The sequence below is a fragment of the Balaenoptera ricei genome, chromosome 2 (assembly GCF_028023285.1).
Source record: "Balaenoptera ricei isolate mBalRic1 chromosome 2, mBalRic1.hap2, whole genome shotgun sequence".
Taxonomy (NCBI): Eukaryota; Metazoa; Chordata; class Mammalia; order Artiodactyla; family Balaenopteridae; genus Balaenoptera; species Balaenoptera ricei.
The window spans coordinates 11,676,001-11,700,723 of record NC_082640.1 but is presented as its reverse complement, the minus strand read 5'-3'; the positions used below and the strand labels follow the sequence as shown (position 1 = coordinate 11,700,723).

General features: G+C 44.7%; 1 protein-coding gene across 24 annotated transcripts in view; it reads left to right on the top strand.

Annotated features, from left to right (window-relative positions):
* The window catches only part of KIAA1217 (KIAA1217 ortholog), a 494,732-nt gene that overhangs the window by 396,153 nt on the left and 73,856 nt on the right, over positions 1–24,723 (top strand). For 23 of the 24 annotated variants that reach the window (XM_059910993.1, XM_059911016.1, XM_059910959.1 and 20 more), the window contains one exon: positions 19,438–20,270. In XM_059910993.1, the coding sequence (XP_059766976.1) occupies positions 19,438–20,270 (833 nt within the window). Of the gene's footprint in view, positions 1–7,951; positions 8,187–19,437; positions 20,271–24,723 lie in introns of those variants that run through there. The other variant, XM_059911009.1, reaches the window with a different exon arrangement.

Sequence of the window (24,723 nt, the reverse complement as noted above, 5' to 3'; positions counted from 1 at the left end):
TGACCCATATCTTCCTGTCCTCTTTTGGAGAAATTTTGCCCCAATGTTGCTTTTCAGAGAAAGGAAGAAAAGTGAGAGAAAGGATAATACAGAGAAGGAGAAAAAGAAAGCTGGAGGTTGGCTCGGGCAGTGGGGGAGATTGAGCTACTTTGGGGTCGGCCCGGAGCCTGTTTCTCTTTGAAGGGAGTTGCAAGCTCTTCCTGATAATCATGAACTTCGGAAGGCGCCCCATAGATGGCACCGCATTTTTGTCACCTGCCTCACCTCCTGTGTGACAGGATTCTTTCCTTTCAGGGGGCAGTGTTTGGAGGTGGGGGGGACACAACTAGATTGGGGCTGCCCTTTTGCCTGATGTGGGCATCTTGTCACATGGCACGCGACTTCCTTACATACTGGGCCGGTAGCTGTCCATTTGGTTCCTCGTGGTTACTGCGAGTCAGGAGTGCAGGGAGTTTCTTCCCTACTGAAATTCTGCTCAAGGGTAGGAATGCTCAGAGGCTCAGCGGTGTGTCCCTAGATGCAGGGAAGCAGATCTTGTGTCTGGCAGGGAGGCTCCTGGCCTGGTCAGAACCTGGCGGGGAGCAGGGGCTGTCAGTGCAGGGTGAGGCCTGGCAGGGCGTGGGCAGAGAAGCGCGCCAAGCCCAGCCTCAGGGTGTGCTCGACTCCCAAGCTGGTTGTCTTTGAGGCTGTTATTTATCCAAATAAGGAGAGGCAGTGGTTTTGCTGACCATCTCAGATTCCAGGGCTTGTCCACTGGCTGGCTGGTTGGCTGACTTGATATTTGAACTGAAAACACTAAGGTATTCCTTTGAAATGGAGCGCTCTCGTGGGGCTCCTGGGTGCCCTGGAGTCAACGTTTGGAAGGCAGTTATCTACCCACATTCGTAGATAACAGTAATATGGTCTGATCTATGTTACTCTCCTCTCATGCCTCTTGCAACATTCAATCCAGATGACTTCGTTCAGGTATTTCTGGACCTGATTTTAGACGGGAATCATACGGACCTTAGTGATTCTTGAACCACTGCCCTCCTTTGAACCTTGAACCATTCAGAGAAAGTCAGGTCTCTACACTGATTTCCTAACCCTAGAGTTTGAGATTGTTCTGGTCCTGGTATTCGACTTTGTTCCTTCATCTGTCAAATGGGGATTATATTGTTTATCTGATGGGAGTGTGCTAGGGATTAAATGGAAATGCATTTGATAAGTAAGAAGTCTCCAAAAATATTAGTTTCCTTTCCCTATTTCCATCTTCTCCTGGCAGATGTAATTGCCAATATATACAGATGGAGAAACTCTAGGTAATTATGATTGTCACCCAAAGTTGAGTAAGGTCAGCTTTCTGAATTAGGATTTAACCAAGCCCACAATAGAATGGAGATTTGGATGTGAGCTTGCCTCTCCCCTTTCCTCCCTAGAGCAGGTTTTGTCAAAGAGTGGTCCCTGGACCGGCAGGTCAGCATCATCTGGGAACTTGTTAAAAAGGCAAATTCTCAGGCCCCACCCGAGTCCTGTTAAATCAGACACTCGGGAAGTGGGGCGCATTAATCTGTGTTTCAGCAAGCCCTCTGGGGGATTCTGATGTTGTTGAATTACGTTGAATTTGGAGAACCACTGCCCTAGAATAATTTGCTGGTCGGATCAGAGGTCTAGTCATTTCCCAGGACACTTGACACTTCCCCACCTCTGGTCTATGACCATGCCTTTCTTCCTGCCTGGAATTCCTAAGAAAGGAAACTCTTTCTTCCCTACTGAAATTCTGCTCATAATTTGTGGACTCAGTTAAATCTCACCTCTTCGGAGAAGTGTTCCTCAACTATCCCAGCCAGAAAAATCTTATTCTTCTAGAGATTCCAGAGGGTTTGTCTGTTGCACTTATTTGACACTTGCCACAGTTATTCTTGCTTTTTGTCTTATTTTTATTACTCATGTACATGCTTCATCTTCTCTACTCTTAAAAGGTAGGAATTGTGGCTTAAAGATTCTTTTTCCTTCCTCAGCCTTAACCCTGGGCTTTGCATAGCTTTGCATACATAGTGACTACTCACATATTTCACAGACCCACAAAATGTTGCCTTTGGAATGGGCCTGAGAGACAACAAGAGATCAGACTTCTTGCTTACAGGTAAAGAACCGGATCTTAACACCTGGATCAGAAGTCAGGTTCCGTGATACCCAGTTTGGTGTTCTTCCTTCTCCACGTACTGCATTGACTGGTGAGAGACACCTGACTGGGATACTCGGGGCCACTGGCCTGGTCCAGACTAGCAGATGTTCTTGGTTTGCTGCCACAGACTCCAGCTAAACCCAAGGAAAACAGAAGGGTTTTCAAAGGTGTATTCATGTAATTTATAAACCTGGAACCTTTTCAGTTCTTTCATAACCAGTGAGAATTGGGAAAGTTCACAAGCCTATATAATTATATAACAAATGGCATCTATTCCCAGGCATACGTGAGAGAATTTTGCCAGTTCACATACTCAGTATACCTGGGACACCCATGGAACTTGTTTTAGTTTCAGGAGTTGCTGTTAAGAGTAGAAAGAAAGTGGCTCTTCTGAACCTGGGAAAAATACGCACAAGGGCTGTTTTCATCTGGATCGCCATTATTGTTTTTTCATGTTTATTTTGAGGGAAAAATTGAACTTGGTGGATTTGTTGAATTATTGTCCCTCAGTGTTATCCTCTGGGGCTCTTCGCTCACACAACCCTTTGTTCTTTTGACACTGGCTAATATTGTGCAGCCGAGGATCCAAAATAATGGCACGGCTGAAACACCTTTCATCGGAAGTCATCCATCAAATTCCCTTTAAAATGGGCTCTGCTGACATAGCTCACCTTATATTGTGTTGTTTGTTCTATCACTTGGTAATAGAACCAGCACATATCCTACCCCGATCAGTATGAAAACAGAGCAGAATGCAGGCAACGGGATGATTCCAATAGAAGGGCCATGGTTATAACCCAGGTACACAGAGTTGATTCCAGAAAAGTTGTGAGGAAGGAAGGGGGAGAGGGGCAGGGGAACAGGAAGCAGGCCTGAAGGGGTTAAATCTACCAGGGAACGCTTGGTGTTAAGAAGCCGAGGCTGTTTGAAGCCCTGAGAAAGGGGCTGATGGCGATTTGAGTAGCTACATTGTGAGCGGGCAGTGGCAGACCGAGAATAAAAGACCGTTTGTTTTCCAACTTGGCATCATCCATTCATCAGTTTGTTTACCAGCATTTTCTCCAATGTTCTCTGAAGAATATCTGTCCTTTAAGCTGTAGCTGTAGAGCGTAAAATTCTAGGTAGATCGTTGTCAGTTCGCTGTTTAGGTTTGGATACGGTGAGGATATGTTGTATCATCAAACTAAACTTTTTTTTTAAATTCTTACATTGTTGTGAGCATCCTAAAGCTATATAGTGTTGTGTCAGCTTTCTTTCACTTACAACATAATCACCTAGATCCGTTTCCTGAATGAAAGGTAAGTGGGACATAGGGCACAGTGACAGAGGTGGAACGCATCTGAGAGATGTGGTCCCAGGAATGTCACCCAGTAGCGGAATCGGGGTCCTAATGGTAAAGAATGTTAATCAGATGAGGCCCAGATATTTTATCCCATAAGTAATCTGGTGTCTGTGACTAATGAAGACATATATATGTGTGTATACATATACGTATATGTGTATATACACGTATTTACACGTATGTAACTGGCGATGTAATGATACCCATATAGTGATAATTAACTAGTGGTATATAGTATATAATACATGAGGATATGTAAGTATATTATATATAAGCATTATGTATACTAGTTAAATACAATGTATAATTAATTATATAACTAATTTTGAGGCAGGAAGATAAAAATTAATAGTAAGTCAAGAGAGTACCTGTATCATTATATCCTAAAGCCACTGAGGTGTCCTGTTACTCTTTTCCTTTGCCCTGAAAATCTGGACCTAAAAGGCGAGCAAATGAGGTACGTCCCGAGCGGAGTTCACCAGACTGCCCACTCGTGGTCAAAACTCAAGGGCATAAACCCTCAGTAGTTCTGTAGGGAAGACCTTGGGAGCATGAGTCCTTGCAGAGCTGCTCAGTGACCTGAAAGATGTGAGATTTCACACTTAAACAGAGAAGGAAGTAGTGACAGTGTTGAGGCTGAAGATGGGGATTCTTGCTGCTTTGCTACTTGGTCCTGCGTGAAGTTGGACAAGGTCCTTACCTCCTCACACGTCCATTTTCTCAACATTCACATGTGGAGAGTGACACCGGACCTCCTGACCCATGCATTTCACTTCGTTCTGTGGCTCGTGAAATAAAATCACCATTGAAAGCACCGTCTAAACTGCAAACTGCTGGATGATGACGATGATGATGGTGTGTGTGTGTGTGTAGCCATCTTCCATCGTACCTTCACCCCATGGAGTTACCTAGATTTTTCTTGGCTGTCATCCCAAGATAAGAGAAGTGGAGGAGAGGGGAATTCCCTGGCAGTTAGGACTCCACGCTTCCACTGCAGGGGGCACGGGTTCAATCCCTGGTCGGGGAACTAAGAGCCCACATGCCTCGCGGTGCGGCCAAAAAAAGGAAAAAAAAAAGTAAAACCCTTCGTAGAATAAAAAACATTATAAATAAATAAAACAGTATATTGTATATTGTAGCATGTTATGTTGACCAGTGAAATAGGAGTTTAGAGACTTGCCTTAAAAAGAAAAACAAAATCTAAAGCACTGAACATTTGTATTTGGGTGATGGAGATGACTTATCTCGGAGCACCAAAAGGGAGTTGTGTATAAAAGTAATTGTCTGTGCGGGAAATGGGTGGATGTGCAGAGATGAGATAAATAATGAGGAGTTCTTTGTACCGTCTGTTGCAAGTGGTAGCAAGAAAATATCCTTTTACAAACTGTAACTATTTTAGATATAAAAAGAGGTTGTCCTTGCCTGAGTATCCCAACAGAAGATTGTGTCGGTATGAGGACATTGTTCTTTTATCTGTGCTGCAGCTCCGCACGGTTACTGATTGTGGCTTGGAAGTTACATGATGTATTTCATGTTTCTTGTTACGCGTTTCCATCCTGAGATCTTGAGTCACCACTGGGCACAGTTTTAAGTCAGCCAGCGGGTCTGGTGCAGGAGGGCTCAGCAGAGTTGGCTGTGTCAAAATATTTGTGGGAATAACACTCATCTTAAATATAGCCAGAAGCTCACCGTGTCTTTCCTGAGGATTAAATAATTTTGGCAACAGTCTGTCTGTCTCGTGTCTGGGAAACATTCCATTTATGACCAAATGAAACGTTAATAGACCTTCCAAATGACCATCTTTCCAATTTTAACAGTGTAAGAAAGATGAATTTGAAATTTTTCCAGCATCAAAATCACTCCCCTTCACAATAGCATCTTCGTGTTTATAAGAGTGGTTTAGATTTTCTTTTAGCATATGTACTTTTTTAAAAAGCCAATAAAGCAGCGAATGCGAAAGGGGAAATAGGAATAAATTTCACAAGACCGTTAGCCTTACCAGAGCATAAAAAGTATTTCCTGTTGAGGTAATGCTGACTATTTATTAGCATGTCTTTCCTTAATACTCACTAGAAATAAATTGCTTCCACTTTGCCTGTAGTGCCGGTCAGTGAAAGGAACGGGGAGAATGAATAGTAGGACACTTAACACGCTGCTGGGAAGCGCAGGTTCACAAAGGCTGTGGCATCTGAGCTAGGCAGCTGAGAACTTGGCCAAGTAACAGAACCAGAGCGTGGGATGTTGGTGGTTGGGTCCACCCAGAATGAGCCAAACTTTGCAGTAAGTTGTCCTGTAAGAGCCATTCTCTGGAGGGCATGAAGCTGAGTTCTGTGGCACCAGAATCCTGTTTAGGAAATTACCTTGCCTGATGCCCCAGCCGGCATTGGGTTACTGAACTCCTCTCTGTCTTGGGTGAGCTGGGCACTGAATCCTTACTAGAGAGCATTTAACTCATCCCGATTCACCACGGGATTGGGCCAGCTTTCACACTCCTGACGGTGGATTACTGCTCTAGTCCTGACCAAGCCATGCCTCTCCTGCCCAGACGGTGCCCTGAAGCATTTTGAGTGTAAAAGAAAATTGCCCTGAACATGGCAGGAAGGCAGAGATGGGAGAGGTGACCGGGACCACGTCTCACCTTGCACCCGCCGACTCCCAAGGTAGCAGGGTCCACAGAAGCCACCTGCCGCTAAAGCGGCGGACGTGCCACTCCCGTGCTGAACTTGGCGGGGTTCACGTGGCCAACAGCAGTGACAGCTTAGTGCTTCTGGGCTGGGGGGCAGGGCCAGCAGAACCCAGACACTGCACATTCGTTCACCTCCCAAACAGCCCTACACATACGAAGAGCCAGGTCAATTCGTACAAGAATGCTGCTGGGTAGGACATCTTATGCCCACAACCGGGGCTTTGGGGAGGCAGTCGGGGTGGACCCACAGCTTCACCGGACCAGAAAGGCCAACCCCTCCATCCCCCTTCCTGGAAAGCACGCGCTTGACTGAGGGAACAAGACCTGCCAAATGTATACCAGATGTGTCAGGGACCAAGGCTGTGTGCTTCCCATACTCTGGTGAGAAATAACAAACTCTTGCCAATTAGATTAAAAATCAAAACAAGGCTTTTCACATTCCGTCTACTCTTCTCCGACCTCTTAGGTGGCATCTGTTACGACCACTTCATCCAAATATTGTTTCGAATGAGACATCTTAGGAGGGAAGCAATGTCATGGGCTCCGTGTTCTCCTTCCTTTAATCACCACAGAGCTTTTTGATAGCAGTAAAGAGTTTTTTTTTTTTTTTATAGAGAGCCCGCGACACTGACTGGATTTGAACTTAAGAAACATCATGGAATTCTTTTGGTCAGCAAGAACGACCTCTAAAGGCCTTAAAATGTTTGAAAAATGCACGTGGTCGTGGGGTGTGGCGTGAGGCCAGCAGGGCCTCCAGCCCAGCCTTCTGAGCTGTTTGTCCGCGGATTCCCACTGGAATGGCTTTGTGCTCCATTCGGTCCCCGAGGGCTCGGAAAGCATGATGGTGATTAAACAGAGCCTACCTGGGAGCTAGGGAAATGCTTCCTCGCTCTCACCTTTTGTTGGTAACGTGTTAATACCTGTCTCCTCCGAGGGCTGCACAAGCCACTTCTTGTTGGGGACACAGCCCTCTTAGTGCCTGTTCCCCTGGAAGAAAAGAGCTGCATTGATGGCGGTTGCCCACGGGCGTCTCTGGAGCCTGCGCTGGCCTTCCCCTCCTCTGTCATGTCGAGGGTGAAGCAGAAGGACTCGGGTTCCCTTTCCCAAATACCCTCTTTGCTTAGCCTTGGCTGGCCCTCTGTCTCTTTCCCTCCCCTTTCAGGTATGTTTTCTAGAATGATTGCACTTGCTTGCCTGGTGCTGCCTAGGTCTGATTCATGGCTGCTACTCAAAGTTCAGCTTGGTAAAACCTGGTTAATTAATAGACAGCCTCCTTCGTCACCCTCGTGTTTACTCGCCGGTGTTATAAACCAGGGGGAAAGGCTCACGTTTCTTTCGGTCAAAAGTCTGGCAGCAGAATGGGCATTGGGTGCTGGCCCATCTGGGTTTTCTCAGGAGCCCCCCATCTCCAGCAGAACGCTGAGAGTTGAACCTGGGGAAAATGAGCATGTTGGGTTTTCTGATGATTTTGTTTGTTGGTGGCTGGTTGTTTGCTTGTGTTCGTGACCCTCTTCGCCTTAGTAAGATCTGTCTTGTAATATTTCCTTCATTGTCACCCCATTTACCTAGGCCTCTCTGAGTTCATTTGTTGGTGTGTGTTTTCCGTGTGAGCAGTTGTTAGAGGACTGAGTCACCCGTGCGGTAGCCTGTGGTTGGATGTGGGCTGAGGTTATTCAGTGACTAATATCCAAGGGGAGGAGAAATTGGCTTATCATGGGGAGGACGTCTTTTTATCCATGCCTGTAGCAGCTTCGCTCAGAAGACCGGGGTAAAACAGAATGGTCTTTACTGGTTGTGAACACCAGGGAACATTTTAGGATCTGTGTTTTTGTGTGTGTGCTTTCTTCTCTGGAGAGAAAGCTGTCTAAAATAGCCACGTGTGGAACTGAGGATTGAGATGAAGCCAGCAAACAAAGGAATCGCGTGATTGGGAGCTCAGCCAATGTGCTTTTTCCCGGCGTTAGCTGGACAGGTGATTTCCTTAAGAAAAAGTAAGTGGCTTTAATTCTTTGAGGATGAAAGAGTCTCCTAAGAATCATTTTCAGTTTTGTCTGGTGACTTCACTGTATGGTCTGATTGAGTGGTGTGTTTACAAATTCTAGACTTGGAAGGGTGGGGTTTGAAATACAATAAACTGTACATGACATTCCCTTCCGCAAAGAATATATATATATATTTTTTAAATGCTCCATAAAGAGACATGATTACATGAGACAGTTTCCCAAATCATTTGAAAGAAACATTTTTCATGCTAGATTTTTTTTTTTCCCAGAAGCCACTGTAAGTTTTTTCTCCTCTTTTATATTCGAGAAACTTGTAAATGAGTAATATTGGATTTAACTTGCAGTGTCTGGGGGGAAACGAAATATAGGTATGTTAGGATTCCTACCTCAGACTTCAGGTGATGAATTTGAAACTGCCCCAGATTCGTTCTGGTCTTTACAGAGGGTGAGCCAAGCAGCGTATTGAGCCGTGTGCTATGAGCAGGGCAGCGGCCTCTCAGCTGGGGCCACGGTGCAGAGGCTCTGGAAGAAACTATGCTGTTTACAAGAATTGGAAGGACTCAACCAAGAGCTGGCTGTAGTTTGGGCAGTAATGGAAGGAGGGAGACAATGCCCAACAAAACAGATGAACGATGCCTCATTCATGCGTTGCCAATATATCTAGCGCAAATAAATGAATTTTTTCTTTGTCTGGACCGAGGTGCAGGGAAATAAATATCCATGTTGTGTCCTGGGGAGGTGTTAAAAGAATCTTTAGTTTTGTATTTAGGTCATCTCTTTCTTGCTGTAAAATGAAATTCTCTAAAGCTCACATAAAGACGTGAGGGTTGAAATTTTCTGGGCTAAAAGTGTCAGTGATACAACATATCAGATATTTTCAACTTTCTAAGAGTGATGAAATGATACAGAAGATTAGTGACCATCAGGAGAACTGGTGGGAGAATAAAGGATTCAGGTTTATTACGGTGAATAGCAACTGTGGGCATGTGTGTGTTTTGCTTATTTATTTTACATTTAAAGTTTAATATAAGTTTCTCCTAAAAGGTCTGAACTTTGAGTAATAGTATAGGAAAAACCTAGCATGTATTTAATGTCATTTCTTTACTCATTAGCCAAAACACGGTTAAAATACAAAACAAAACAAGACCATGCAAGTGCCTGATTCTAGGAAGATATCTCCATAGAAAGAACACTAATACAAAGGGCTGGGATTTTTTTTAAACTATGAATTATAGAATCTTAATGGTCATCCTGGTTCAGTCAGTCAGGCAATGAGTATCTCCTGTATATAAAGTCCACTTTTTATTGGAATAGCAAGTGGACTCCTCGGAAGATCACACTGAAGACTTCAGAAAGATTCTTTCTTTTTGTCTCCCCATACATTCTGCCTCATCCTAAGAGTGGTTTGCCTTTAGTTGAGCTGTATCCTTTAGTGTATGAACCCAAGTTATCTCATTTTAAGGGTTTATTCAAGCGGTAGGTTTAAAACATTGTCCCACTCTATCATGGGAAGATGATGTCCTTCTCTACTTGGGCCCCATGTAGAGCCAAGGATGAAATTATCAAGGTTCTTCTCAAAACTCAGTCTTGGAAAGTCAGTCCTGGGTTGGCAAACCAAAAGAAGAATTTTGCCAAAGGCTTCCAACCTCTAGGTCACCCACATTGATGGAGACATTCAACCTTAGATGACCTGTTCTGGCATAGCAGAATGCTTGTATTCACCTCCACTGTGGATAACTCAGGGGGACAGTGGTTCATTCAGTGACCCTGTTGGATAATGGCAGGATTATTTCGAAGTGGACAAGGCAGGGCTGACATACAGCATTACCATCAGGTACCAGGTACGTAATGTTGATTGCTTGTGGCTACGATCCATCCTCGTTGGCCAAGGTCCCATTCTGGCTGCTTGGTACTCATGTGATACTGGCTGTTGGATGTTAAATATTTTTACTATCACCTGCATTTCCCATATGAATGCACAGTGTATCTGAATTATTGTTAACTAATTGTTACATTTCTTTCTGAATTCATCTGCACAAGGCATCCAGAAAGTCTAATGAGATTTTTCTAATGAGTTTTTTTGCATGTGTTTTATTTTAAATTTTATATAACTTCATTTCATTTAGTTACATAATGTGCCTCCTAGCCATTTCTTTTCACATCACCAAACATGTTTTTAAAACACCTATGCAGGCACCTCTGTTGTTTTAAAAGAAATTTACTCAAATTTTTATTAATTAAAACTAACTTTACATTTTTCTTTCATTAATACTGTTTATTCTTCTAGACAGTTCTGTACTCCTAGGAATATTGATGTCTCATTTTGCTCTCTTACCAGAAAAGGAGGGGTTCTCTATGTGTTCATTTGGTTCAGGATCCCCCAAATCCAGATGAAGCCGGATGAGGAGGAAAAAGAGGACAGGGAATAGTGACTAACCCCGTTAGGATTATTGTTCATCCTAAGTGGGTTCTAGACATTTGAAACCCTATTCTTTGGGGGGAGGGGGGATGAATAACAATAATGACAATAGTACCTACTATTTGTTGCACCTGATTGACCTTGAGCACCATGTGATGCTTTATACACAGTGGCATGTTTGAATTTATCTTTACGTGTGTTTGGGTTGATTATTGCATTGTGTGGTCTGATTGGGTGGGGAATTTGGCCAAATATGCACTGCCGGCTGAGCCAGTCCCTCTTGTATTTTATCACCTGTGAAGCCCTGCCTTGCTTACCACTGAGCCAGACCTTTCTTTTCATTGAGCCCTGCATTGAGGAAGACAGGGTGGGAGAGGTATTTACAGAGGATCCATGTTGATCTACTACAAAACTTTGGTTATATGGTTGCTCCAGCCATTCTGGAATGGGAATCAGGTATATTATCACACAGTGACCTTGGGAATGCCCTCCTGGTCTATGGCCCTGAGCCCCTGAGCCTTGAGAGTGCGTGGGCTGGAGCATCGGGACTGGGCCATGTGGTGGAGCGGACACACCTGGAGGCTGACCTTGACCTCACCCTAGGTGTGACTCCCCAAGGGCTAGGAGCTGGGGTGAGGGTCCCAAGGGTGAGGACAGCTTGAGGATATCCCAAGTCCGGTTTAGAGGGGGAGAACAGACTAGTCTACTGTGGTGTGTGTGGTGTGTGGTGTGTGTGTGGTCCGTGTGTGTGTGTGTGGCATGTGTGGTGTGTGTGTGGCATGTCGTGTGTGTGTGGCGTGTGGTGTGTGTGTGGTGCGTGTGTGTGTTGGGGAGGCAGGGGTAGTGGAGATAAAATTGTAATGTCGAGCGAGGAGCCTGCATACTCTGGGATCCCCTAAGGGGGCTCAGGAGCCAAGTCAGTGGTGCTTGGATAATGTACCCCTCAAAGGGCTCCTTTTGGTTGCTAATATTTGCATTTTGCTTGCATTTTTTTGTCAGTCATTTCTGTTATGAAATCCACCATAATGTGTAAAACTCCCCGGGTCAGGGATTCTGCATTGCTGGGTCCTTCCAGTGACACAAAGCTGTGGGAGAAGCTGTGGGAGACCAGCCAGTTCATCCCCTGCATCCTCATGACCAGATGCAGGCAAGAACGTATCCTCTCAAGAGCAGGAATTTCCCCTCCAGGGCAGGAACTTCCGGGCTTGTTTAGAGCTGCGTCCTAGAATCATGCTTGGTTCTTAGCAAGTGTTTGGTAAATATTGTTTACTAAGTGAATGAATTTATAAGGTAAGGAATCAATATGTATTCAGGGCATTGGGCTCTGTTTCCTTTTCAACCTTCTTGTTGCCTCTTCTATGTCTTCTCTCACCCACACTATGGGTCTCTCAGCTGCTCATCTTGATTTTCGTCCATTTGAGCCCATCTCCTCACTCCTCACGCCCCTACCTCACCCACCCTCCAATCATTTATACCCTCCTTGTCTGTCACATCTCTGAGAAGTCCAAATGGAAATGTGGCTTCTGTGACAGCACAAATCAAACTAGAAGACAGGGCTTGGGAGGTGCCACTGGCTGTCTGTCCCCTCCCTTGTAGCCATTTGGAGAATCTCAGTGAGCAAGACCCTCTTGGGCTTTGATCAAACAAAAAGTACCACCTCTTCACATCCTGAATTCATTTGTATTTTTGATTCTGCCCCTTGCTAAATACAATAGTGCACTTGCAAATTAGTTTCCTCTTTTGCTATTAACTTGATTCCTTTTTTTAAAATTAAGATCTAATTGACATATAACATTATATTAGTTTCAGAGGTAAAACATAATGGTTCAATAGATGCATATATTGCGAAAAAATGACCACACTAAGTCTAGTTGACATCCATCACCACACATAGTTAACAATTGTTTTCTTGTGATGAGAACTTTTAAAATCTACTCTGTTAACTTTCAAATACAATACAGTATTATTAACTATAGTCACCATGCTGGACCTTACATCCGCAGGACTTAAATGTATTTTATAACTGCAAGTTTGTATCTTTTGACCATCTTCACCCATTTCACACACATACCCCCAGCCCCCCCGGGCACCCACCTCCTGCGTCTGGCAGCCACCGATCTGTTCTCTGTATCTATGATTCTTGAGTCTTTGATTCTTTAGTCATTGTTTCTTCTAAAGGAGAGCTAGTGGGAGAGTCCTAACTCTCCTGAGCTGGGTGGTAATGAAACAGCCCAGCAATCACTGCTGCCTGGGCAAGTCCTGCGGGGCTTATGACGACCTCTCCCAGCATGCTCCTCATCATCGCGTGGCAGCCCCAGGGGGTGTACTGTTAGCCTTCGTCCTCCCCGCCATGCCTGGGATTCCCTTCCCTCTTCTATCTCTTGCCATCCCTACTACGAGTTTGCCTCCAATTGCACTCATCTCCTGAATCATTATTTCCTCCTGACCTCTCAGATCTTGTTTCTTATAGTAAGGCATCAGCAAATGAGTAAAACTTCCCTCCAAACTTTTCCCATGCATCTCCTTTCTCTCTCTGGCCATGTCCCTATATTGTATCAGCTTGAAAAGATGGGAAAGATGCTTACTATCTACTTTCCAGGGCTACCACTCGAAAAATGTGCCCAAGATGCGCTTTAGAAGACAGTTTAGCACTTTTGGTACATTAGACCCACATAGTTTCTTAGTGTCTCTAAGAAGCTATGACCTCAGTATTTAAACTGCTGCACTGTTTTTTCCCTCAGACTCCACGATGTTGAGCTCTACATCAGGTATATTCATTTCCGGTGATTGCTGTGACAAACTACCACAAACTTAGTAGCTTAAAACACCACAAATTTGTTATTTCCCAGTTGTGGAGATCAGAAATACAGAATGGTTTCACCGGCCAATACCAAGGTGTTGGCAGTGCCACACTGCCTCCGGAGACTCTAGGGGAGCATCCCGTTCTTTGGCTTTTCCAGCTTCTGGGGGCTGCTGCGTTCCTTGGCTCCTGGCTCTCTGCTCCATCTTCAGAGTCAGCAGTGTAGCCTTGTAATAGGGAAGAACCTTTTGTGTTCTATTACAAGCTAGCTAATCACTAAAGGGTTGTTGCCTATAAGCTTAAATTATACATAATGGCCCATCTCTGGGAACCCTGCCTCCCAGGTAATGAGCATTAAGTTAAAATAATTTTTTTTTAGCTCACAAGAAACATCTTGACCAGACCCACCTGTGAATGACTGCAGGGAGAAAGAAATTAACACCTCCCCTCTGGAGGCTGACCGGAAACAGGAAGTGTTTGACTTTACTCCCTCCCCTTTTAGTATAAAAGGAGCCTCAATTGTAACTCAGGTGAGATGGCTTTTCGGCGGGGGTGAGTGTGAGCACGTCGTCTTCTAGGTCTGCTGGCTTTCCGAATAAAGTCGCCAGTCCTCACCCCAGCACCTCATCTCTTGATTAATTGGCCTGGCGTGGGGCGAGCGGTATGAGCTTGGACTCAGTAACAAGTTTCGGGGAAACATCCATCAGCCTTGCTGCTCCTGGCCAGCCGGCCCCGGTTGGGGAATTTTCCGGTAAGGCCCTAGCAGCTGCCGGGACCACTTGTCGTGAGGGTCTTCCCTTCAAAGTTCCTCGAAGCAGCACCGGCTGCCCCAGCACTTGGCAGTTGGAGCAAGGAATTGACATCTGGGAGCCGATGGGCTCCATGCAGTAGGGTAAGTCGCTCCAGTGTGTACAGTCGGGAACTCTACTTCCTCTTCATTTGGGGCCTCTTCTCCGGAATAAACCAGTTTGTTCTGTATTTGAGTGGGATACCCTGTTGGAGAGAGGGAAGAGTTGTTGGGCTTCCACCCTATTTGTCAACTGGTTTGTTTGTTTCTTTGGATGCTAGCATGTGTCTGCCATTTGTGTTTTGTTTGTCTTGAATTTCTATCTTTAAAAATGGGGAATGTTGCAACTATCCCTAAAGAAAGTTCTCTGAGGTGCATTTTGGGTAAGGGATCTGATTACAGCTATGAACCCATGTGTCAGAGGAAGATGATATTTTGTTATAATAGCGTGTAGCCACAGTACCTGTTAGGATCTCTACAGGGGGGTTAGGCAGGGTTATCTTGCGGCCCTGTGCACCATGTACTGTTACCCTTGCTGTGTTAATTATGTCACTTATGGTCTCCTGTGTCGTTGGTATATGTAAAAACCCAAGACCAAACTTGAGGGTTTATTTAGGATTTTCTGTTTGTTCTTTGGGTTTTTGGTTTCATTTTGTTTGGTACCGTTTCTCCGTTTACAGCCAAATCAGTTTTGTGATACTTTAAACTTTTACTGATGTCAAATGGAGAAAAGGAATGGAAAAAAAAAACCTGTCTGCTCTTGTCCAAGAGTGGAACATTCCGAGGAAAAGAAAGTTTCCACTTGGTTCGTAAAATCACCAAAAGCTACAAATAGAAATAAAAGTCTTCCATAAATATTACTAAAAAGGGTTTAGCCGTCTGTACAGGTGACCTTGATTTGTCCCATCTGCCAGAAACCCAATCTGCATCCAATCTTTTGTAACTGATGGGTTTTACATTGTTGTACCTGATACATGGCTAAAATTTTGGAATGGGAACTATGACGTCCCTGTGTGTGTACGTGTGTTATAGATGTGTGGCATTGCCAAAAATAATTTGTAAAAGAGCTCTATTTAATTGGTTTAAAGGAAGTTAAGTGCTTATGTGAATACTCACATATAAAAGAAACTGTCCAGAATGAGTTTCAGGCTCACGTCATCTAGGAAATATTCAGTATTGAATTAACATCTGGTGTTAAAGTTGGCTTAAGCTTCTTGGTTTGGTACAGGTATGTCATTAGAGTCATCAACATTAGGTATAATACTTTCATTGTACCTGGGTTTACTAGAAATCAAATAAGACCTTATTATTCCTGTTAAAAAGTTTGTCAGCAAGAAAAATAATGTGACAAAGCTTTTAAGTAAATAAAGGTAAATGAAGTAAAGAGTTTTGGGTAAACTCTATGGGAATAATGTTCTGGAAACATCTGTCTGGAATAGTCTCTCCAGATTTTCGTACCTTGAAACTAAACTTAGTTCTAAGATAAGATTGAACTTAATTAAGAAAATAAATCTTGAAGGTAAAGTGGTACAAAATCTGAATTTGGTTCTCTAAGAGGACAAAGTTTTCTTAAAATATTGAACTCCTTCTGGTAATAGATCATGAGTTTAAGTGACCTGTATTTGCCATTGGGATCTTTTATCACTGGTTAAAACTTTTGATATTTTTGACAGATGTCCCAAAGATCAGGTTCTAAGTGGGATTCATTTGACCTCTGGCTAACGTTGGGGTTTTCTGGAGGGTCTCTGGAACACCTCAAATTACTTGTTTTCTCTCCATCTCAGAGAAAGGAATATTAAACTAATTGGGCTTATGGTGTGATGAATTGCATGGGAGGCATTGTCAAATGGGTGGTGATAAAACTTCTTAGGTTGTACCGTATGGGTATATGTTATTAACATATATATATATTCCAGAAATTATATGGAACTCCTAAAATTCTGGCACATCCTGGTAAATGATATCAGTCATAATTTTAGTATTGTCATAGCCACAGCAGTAGTCAATTTTCTATTCAATTGCACTGTAATCCCTGCTGGTTGATGCCAAGGCAAAAAGGCATCCTTTTAATGGCTAGATGATCAATTGCTATCTATGGTTTTACAGGGGCTTTTGAATGACACTCTAGCTATTTTGTGAAGAAACAGGCAAGAATAATGAAATCCATTATGTGCAAGCATTTGTACTGTTCCCAGGGAAAATAACGAAGGGAGTGAGAGGATGTGTTGCTTCAGACCTTAATCCTCTGGCTGAGCTGGCTGTCCCAGCCGCTCTGGCCATTATGCCAGTATATCCAACCCTTACACCACCTTCCATTCCTATCCAGGCCCAGCTCCTGACACTGGGGCTCAGGACTTCCCTCCTTATAGGATCAGTTAGAAAATGCTGGGAATTCCCTGGCAGTCCAGTGGTTAGGACTCGGCACTTTCACTGCGGTAGCCTGGGTTCAATCCTTGGTCGGGGAACTAAGATTCCACAAGCCGTGCAGCACGGCCAAAAGAACAAAACAAAACAAGAAAATCCTGTGCTAGTTTCTGGGGCACAGGGACTTGGTCTGGAATCGCCATCTAAGACCCAACAGGGCACCCAGTTTGGGCCTGGAGCCACTTCTGGGACAGGGCTATTTTCCTTACGCCATCTATCTCATGGGGGGCCTAAATGGAAATGACCAGCTGGCTGGGTTTCTCAGACTTGTTTAGTTGGAAAGATTGCAGCCCTCCTTATAGAGAGGATGCTCTACACCTGAAGCCCACTTGCCAGCACCCACAGCTGAACCGAGTGGGGGCCCCGGTGAGGGAAGAAGGCCCTTATGAGAGCACTGCTCATTAGTGCATCTTGGCAGGGCCTTGAAAGGGGAAACCAAGGCAAAAGAGTTTGAACAAAATTCAAGAAATTTAGCAAAACAAATGAAGACCTCTGAATTTTTGGAAAGGATTAATCAGGCCTACACACATCATACTAATGCAGATCCCGAGGCCCCTGCAAATATTAGAATGGTAAATTTGACCTTTTGGGGGAAAGTGCCTCAGATTTCAGGAGAACATTGCAAAAATTAGATGGTACATTTGGAATGAACCCTTCTCAATTGGTAGATGTTGCTTTTAAAGTGTTGAGGGAACAGCAACAGAAGAAAGATGCACAACAAAATGCCACTGTTTTGGCGGTGGCATTGGATTCCCGGAAGGCAAGTAACCCGAAGAGAGGTAGGCCACCATTGGGGAAGGAACAATACGCTTATTGTGAGGAGGAGGAACACTGGAAAACAGATTGCCCTCGGCTAAAACAGAAGAACAATAGAAGACGAGAGCCTCTCATGGTGGAGAGGAACACTCTGAATGATGAGACCCAGGGACTCCCTTGGCCTTGAGGCACCCAACTCCCCACAGGAGCCCGGGGTGAAATTGACAGTGGGGGGGATGACCTGATTGACTTTCTGATAGACCTCACCCTGAAGTTTTTCACCACAGTAGCGTGACATCTGAGTCCCACCAGAACATGCTTTAAGCCAACAGATGGTACTCATGAACGTCCCGGAAGAGGAGACCAAGCCCTTTCCCCCAGAGTCTTTAAAATAACCCAAAGACTGCTGTCAGACCTCCCAGGTGGGGATTCAACACAGAGGAACCTGCCCCACCGAGGACTGACAAATATTTACTCAAAGGCCTCAAGCCGCAGGAAATCTCAGATAACTGCTAGTGTTTGTGTGGACACTTTTTCAGGATAGATAGAAGCATATCACACCCAGGTAGAAAAGCCTCCGAAGTGGCTAAAGCCCTCCTTAGCGAAATTATCCCCTGATTTGAATGAAGGCATTAAAACTGCATTCATTCTGGAGACCACAATCAACAGGAAAAACCAAGAAAATGAATCATATATCAGAAAGGAACGTTGCTAAAATGTCAGGAGACATTTAACTTGGGATAACCTTGCTAGTTGCCATGCTGCGGATCAGTGGCTCCCAGAAGCAGGCTTAAATTAAACACCTTTAAAATATGGTATGGTACTCCATTCCAGGTGTGTGCCCAGGCAGGAGAATCTATAAACGCTAAAAGACCTAGCGGTTGCCAATTACATTAAAACTTTGGGCTCTATACTGACCTCTGCTCATGAGTTTGACTCCAACAGGTCTGCCCATCCAACTGAAGTAGATGGGAATTCCATTGCAGCTGGAGAAGGGGCAACCAATTTCTTTAATTGTGTCCAAATAAATAGCACAGGAATTTATATGTATTAGGAACTGGAACCAAAACCCCAAGTTCAATTATGAATTAGACAACAAAGTGCTACTAGGTTTCATCGGGTTCAAATAGTTGTAGATAAGCAAAGGCTGGCAAAAGATTCTAAGGAATATTCGTCACCTCCATTCAACAGGAAGTAACCAGCCGGAGTCGTCTTCCTCCCTTTTCCCACAAGATTGTGGAATGGACATTGACAATGGGCAATTATTATAGGGAAGAACCTTTTGTGTTCTATTACAAGTTAGTCACTAAAGGGATATTGCCTATAAGCTTAAAATATACATAACGGCCTATCTCTGGTTACCCTGACTCCCAGGTAGTGAGCATTAAGCTAAAATACCTTTGTTTAGCTCACAGGAAACATCCTGACCAGGCCCACCTGTGATTTCTTTCTGCGGGGAGAAAGAAGTTAACACCTCCCCTCTGGAGGCTGACCGAAGGAGGAAATGTTTGACTTTCCTCCCTCCCCTTTTAGTATAAAAGAAGCCTGAATTCTAACTCAGGCAAGATGGCTCTTTGGGGAATGAGTCCACCATCTTCTCGGTCTGCTGGCTTTCCAAATAAAGTCACTCTTCGTGCCCCAACACCTCATCTCTCGATTTACTGGCCTGTCGTGGGGCTAGCAGTATGAGCTTGGACTCTGTAACAGCATCTTCCCATTCTCTCTCTCTGATCCTGCTTCTGTCATCACGTCTCCTTCCACGACACTGACCCTCCTGCCTCTTTCACATATAAGTGAATGCATTGCATTACTTTCACATAAGTGATTGTGATTGCATTGAGTCCACCTGGATAATCTCCCCAACTCAACATCCTTAACAGGGGGCATCTGCAAAGGCCCTTTTGCCCTGTAAGGGGACATGGTTCCAGGGATTAGGGCCTGGACATCTTGCAGGGGCCACTCTTCAGCCTACTTCATCAGGGAAACCACACTGAGATGTCTCTAAAAACATGAATATCAAAGTAGATTTTCTAATTTCTTGTTCTCTTTTCAGATGCAGAGGGAAATCGTTTACGCGAGGGCAGATGGCCCTGGCGCCTCCCGGCCTGGGCCCGCAGCTCTCCTGCCCCACGTCGTCCCAACTTCTCCGCCGCCCACTCCTGTGCCACATTCCCTGCCTCCCTCTCCATCCAGAATCCCGTACGGAGGCGCCCGGCCAATGGTCATTCCTGGTAACGCCACCATCCCCAGGGACAGGCTCTCCAGCCTGCCGGTCTCCAGACCCATCTCTCCCAGCCCCAGCGCCATCTTGGAAAGAAGAGACGTGAAGCCGGATGAAGACATGACCGCCAAGAGCCTCGCGATGTACCGAAACGAGGCTTTCTACGCCGATCCTTACCTTTACCACGAGGGGAGGATGAGCATAGCCTCTTCGCACGGCGGCCACCCGCTGGACGTCCCCGACCACGTCATCGGGTATCACCGCGCGGCGGTTCGTTCAGCCAGTGCTTACTGCAACCCTTCTTTGCAAGCGGAAATGCACATGGAGCAGTCACTGTACAGACAGAAGTCACGGAAGTATCCGGAGAGCCACTTGCCTACTCTGGGCTCCAAAACGCCCCCGGCCTCTCCGCACCGAGTCAGTGACCTGAGGATGGTGGAGGTGCACGGCCTCCGCAACGCCCACGGGCCCTCCCACAGCGCGCAGTCCGACCGGGTCTCACCCAGCCGCCAGGCCTTCAGAACGGAGCCCGGCAACTTGGGGTACATTGAGAAGCCACGGGCCACCCCAGGGTTATCCGGAATTGTGGACCTCGGCCCTCCTCTAGTTGAGAAGCAGGTGTTCGCTTATAGCACGGCTACGATACCCAAAGACAGAGAGACCAGGTAAGGCGGTGAGGGTGGCCAAGGGTGGTCCCCGGCCACGTGCTGGTTTTGAGGGCTGCTTCACAGAAGTCGAACCAAGAGAACAGTGGCCAGCTGAGCGCCAGCCTTGAGCCCTGTGCCCTGTGGGTACTGGCCGTGGGGGGTAGGGGAGGAAGAGGAGGATCAGAGGCCTGCTGTTGTCAGCAGAGAGTTTCTAAATCCGGTGGGCGAGTGAGGCTGGGCAGTAGCCAGGATAAAGGCAGGCGGGCAGGCACCCCGACAGGAGAGGTCAGACGGGCCTCCCGAGCGGGGATCTAACGGCAGCATCGTTAACGTGAATCTGAATAATTTGGAAGAAAATTACGATTTCAGAAACCAGACAAGTCCATCAAAAGCTGATCATAAAAAAAAAAAAAAAAAAAAAAGCTGATCATAACTGATCTCCCACGGAAAACACGGAGTGAGTGGTTCAAGTGTTAACCGTTTGAAATGGCAGTTTGTGTTCTTCCTTGTGAAGGTGCAGTTTTGTTTTCTCATCTGGTTAGGAGAAATGAAAAGGGCGTGTCACTGTCTGTCATCCAGGGTGATAAAAACATGAATTTGCATAAAAATAGGATGGTGTCAATGTAATACTCATTCAGGAGTGGTACAGAGATCAGCAAAATTTTTCTAGTGGATGTGACACTCCAGGTATTTAAATTTCTTTCTAAGTTTACATGTGTTTATAATTTACCAGCCCAGAACCTTCATACTACATCTTGAAAACCCTCAAGTTTGTAGAGTAATAGAAAAGCTGATCTTTTTTTTTTTTTAATTTATTTTTGGCTGCATTGGGTCTTTGTTGTCGCGCGCGGGCTTTCTCTAGTTGCGGCGAGTGGGGGCTTCTCCGTTGCGGTGCGCGGGCTTCTCTCTGTGGTGGCTTCTCTTGTTGCGGAGCACAGGCTCTAGAGCGCAGGCTCAGTAGTTGTGGCGCCCGGGCTTAGCTGCTTCGCGGCATGTGGGATCTTCCCGGGCCAGGGATCAAACTCATGTCCCCTGCATTGGCAGGCGGATTCTTAACCACTGTGCTACCTGGGAAGCCCCAGAAAAGCTAATCTTGATAGAGGGAATTTCTCTACCCTGAACTGGTTGACAGAAGGCAGCATAATAATTATAATCATAAAAATCTAGTCAAAGAAACTGAGTCCAAAGGAGGTTAAGCACTTGACCTGTTGTCATATGGGAATTCAGAAGGGGCGTGAAAAATAAAATTCAGATATTCAGCCACTCAGTACCTTATTGGAACCACTCTTCCCTCCTTACCCAAACCGATCATGTCACTTTCTATTACATAACCTTGTAAAAAGAAGGCCAAAATTGTGACTGGAATGTGATAGTATATCTTATTATCTTAATTACACAGATCAGAAAGCTCTGTCCTCACTGGCAGAATTTTATCATGAAAGGGCCATCTCTTATCTGGTTCCAGAAGAAAGATTCCAGGAAGATGGAAAGAGAATAAACCTGGAAGTTGGGGGATCATCAATGTACCAAAAAGCTCTAACCCTCTCTACACAGCTTTAAAAAAAACAAACAAAAAAAAAAACAGCAGCAGTGACTGGCTTGAACTAGAGTGAAGTGGTTTATAGACAAGAGCTACCAAATATTCAAGGAACAAGAGGTTACAAATTGTCTTTGCTCTGCTGCTGTAGTACTGGGTGTCAGGGCTACAGATAACTTGGCTTTTTAGTTAACTGCTTGCGAGATCACGAGGAGCCACATCTGATACCGATGCAGAAGATTGCACATTTCCCAGAGGTCCTGTAGATTGTGCTGGATCCCATGACAGAATGAGACTTTGCATTGTTTCCCTTGTGGAGGGAGAGTATATATTCTTTGTGTGGAAAGAAGGATGAAACAGGTATTTGCTGACAGAAGAATAGATGATGGCAGAGACAAGGCTATGTGGTTACCAAACCATATTTTCTTTTCCTCTGGGGCACAAAACTATCTGCATCTCCGAGCCTCCTTTGCGGTTAAGTGTGGCCATGTGAGTGGGTTCTGGCCAATGGCAAGTGGGTAGAGTTGATGTAAACTGTCTGCAAGAATAGTTCCTATAAAAAATTCTGCTGCATGGGAAACAAAACAAAACGGTGACAGGCTTGATTATGCAGGACTAAGAAAAATGAAGACTCGGAAAAAGGTATTTATTCTCCCCTTTCCAAAGTCCTTAGGAAGTTAAATTCTAAGAATCGAAGAAAGGGAGGCCTCCCATGACCATAGAAAGCTGAGGGGTGTGGGATAAATACTGAGGCTCTTTGAACAGACCAGTGTCACAACCAGAGGGAAATCTACCAAGACGTGCCTTAAGGCTAGGGAGCTTGCGCCCTGTGCTTCTAAGAAAGGGTAACACATCTGCCACGGCGGGCTGTGAGGGGCTCATTGGGAAATGTGTGTCACTGATAGGAAGAGACTTGGAGTCATAAGAATTTAGTCCAGGAAAAAATAAGAACTATCCATCTCCAGGGCCGGAATCCATCCTCCCCCACCACCCTGCTGACCCGCCTTGTGGGAATGAGAGGATTGTGAGCTTGATTCCACTGTTTATCACATCAAGCCGTGTGCACTCTGCTGAGTGCCAGGCACACTTTGGCCAACGATGGCGTCTGGCTTCTTGCTCAGCACCTAGTTCCTCGTCATGCATGTGGTTACCACGTGTATATAACCGAACATCACTGAACCCAGTTCCCAGGATTGGGTTAGGGGTGGGACCAAAACGAAGGGCCCTCTGCTATGTGGAGTTGCCTCTGTACTGCTCCCTGATCAGAGTCTTGAAGAATTTTAGCCTTCGGTAGCATCAGTATGTTTTATATTTTCAGGACCTCTGCTTCCTCAGAGGTTTCTGTTTTTTACCGAAGCTCAGAAAACGCTATGGGTTTCTGTCTTACGTGTTAGCAACTCCTTTTAGAAAATCCAAGTTCTTATTTCTAGAAAAACAAGGATTAGGACAGTTGACTAAAGATTAATGTTCACCTAAAATATACTGCCGTGATCACTGCCGTATTCTGACATATGGTTGTAATTCGGAATATAATTTTACATTTTTGAATTCGTTTCTGTAAATGTGAAATAGCAGAGGAGGAATTTTATCTCACATCTTGCCTAGGTGATTCCTCACCACAGGCTAGATTCCCTTCTCCTGTAGCCCTACGCACGCACGCACACACACGCACACACACACACCCTCTACATTTAGAGTTGGTGTTACTGAAACACCTAAACGTTCCCACTAACTCAACCCAGGCACATGACAAAAGTATGTAGAGAATGATTCTCTAGTAAAAATTTGAGTCTGGACATTGTGCTGCTAATACTGCTACCCACCACCCCACTGTTACGTAGACAGGTCGGAATGTGCCGTACTTCCTCCTTTTCAGCTGCAATTCTAAACTCTTGGAAAGCTTGATGTCTAGGCTGAAATGTAGTACTGCTGGGTAATATAAGAACACTGACAATGGCTATCATTTATTGAGAGTCTTTTATGGACCAAGCACGATGTTAAGTAGTTTGCATACATCATATGATGTAATCGTCATGACGATCCAGTGCGGTATGTACTATCATCATCCCTATTTTACAGATGCAGAAACTGAGCTCAGAGAGGTTAAGTAACTTGCCCAAGGTCACAAAGCCAGTAAGTGGCATAGAATGTCCAGGTGCATTAAAGAATCCATACTTTTTACCGCTGTGCAGTATTCTGCCTGGTGGGTGAGAACTATGAACCCCACCTTCACCCAGCAGAGAAGTGAATTAGGGAGTGAATTCTAAGCATTTCAACCAGGACAAAATGCTAAGTAGCTGCTCTGAAAGGATATTTACAATCATCAACATGGTAGAATTTGCATAATTATGCTGCTAAATATATACATGTCATTTAAAATATAACTGTCCCAGCCAGTATATTAGCACAATTATGCAGAAATAGGGGAAGAAAGAAGAGAACATTCTTGGTAGATTTTATTTTGAAAAAAATGAATGTGACTACCATGTCAAAGAAAATTTTAAAAACAAGAACACCAGAAACAATTACTGAAGCACAAAATTATAATCCATTGTTACACCTATACCGTGGTGCTATTTTAGATATATTTAGTCTGTGCAAGTATTTGTAAAGAAGCTTCAACCCATAAAAGTCTTAACTTCATGAGTACAGGGTCCTATAACGTGCCAAACCAATTTCTGTTGCAATTTCATAATATTAAAAAGCAAATCCGAGTGTTTTTTATATGAAACTCTCAAGTGGAATTTTACATCTAAGATGTGAAGCTACAGAAACACAGGAGGGAGACTGAGAAATCTGTAGAGATGCTTTCTTTTGGGCACTGCTGGATTCATATACTCTTCAGAAGACTACTTCTATGAAATAGCCCGTTAACTGCAGAGTGTTTGAAATCAGAGAGAAAAATTTTCTTTCTCATCTGTACTCAGGAAACTT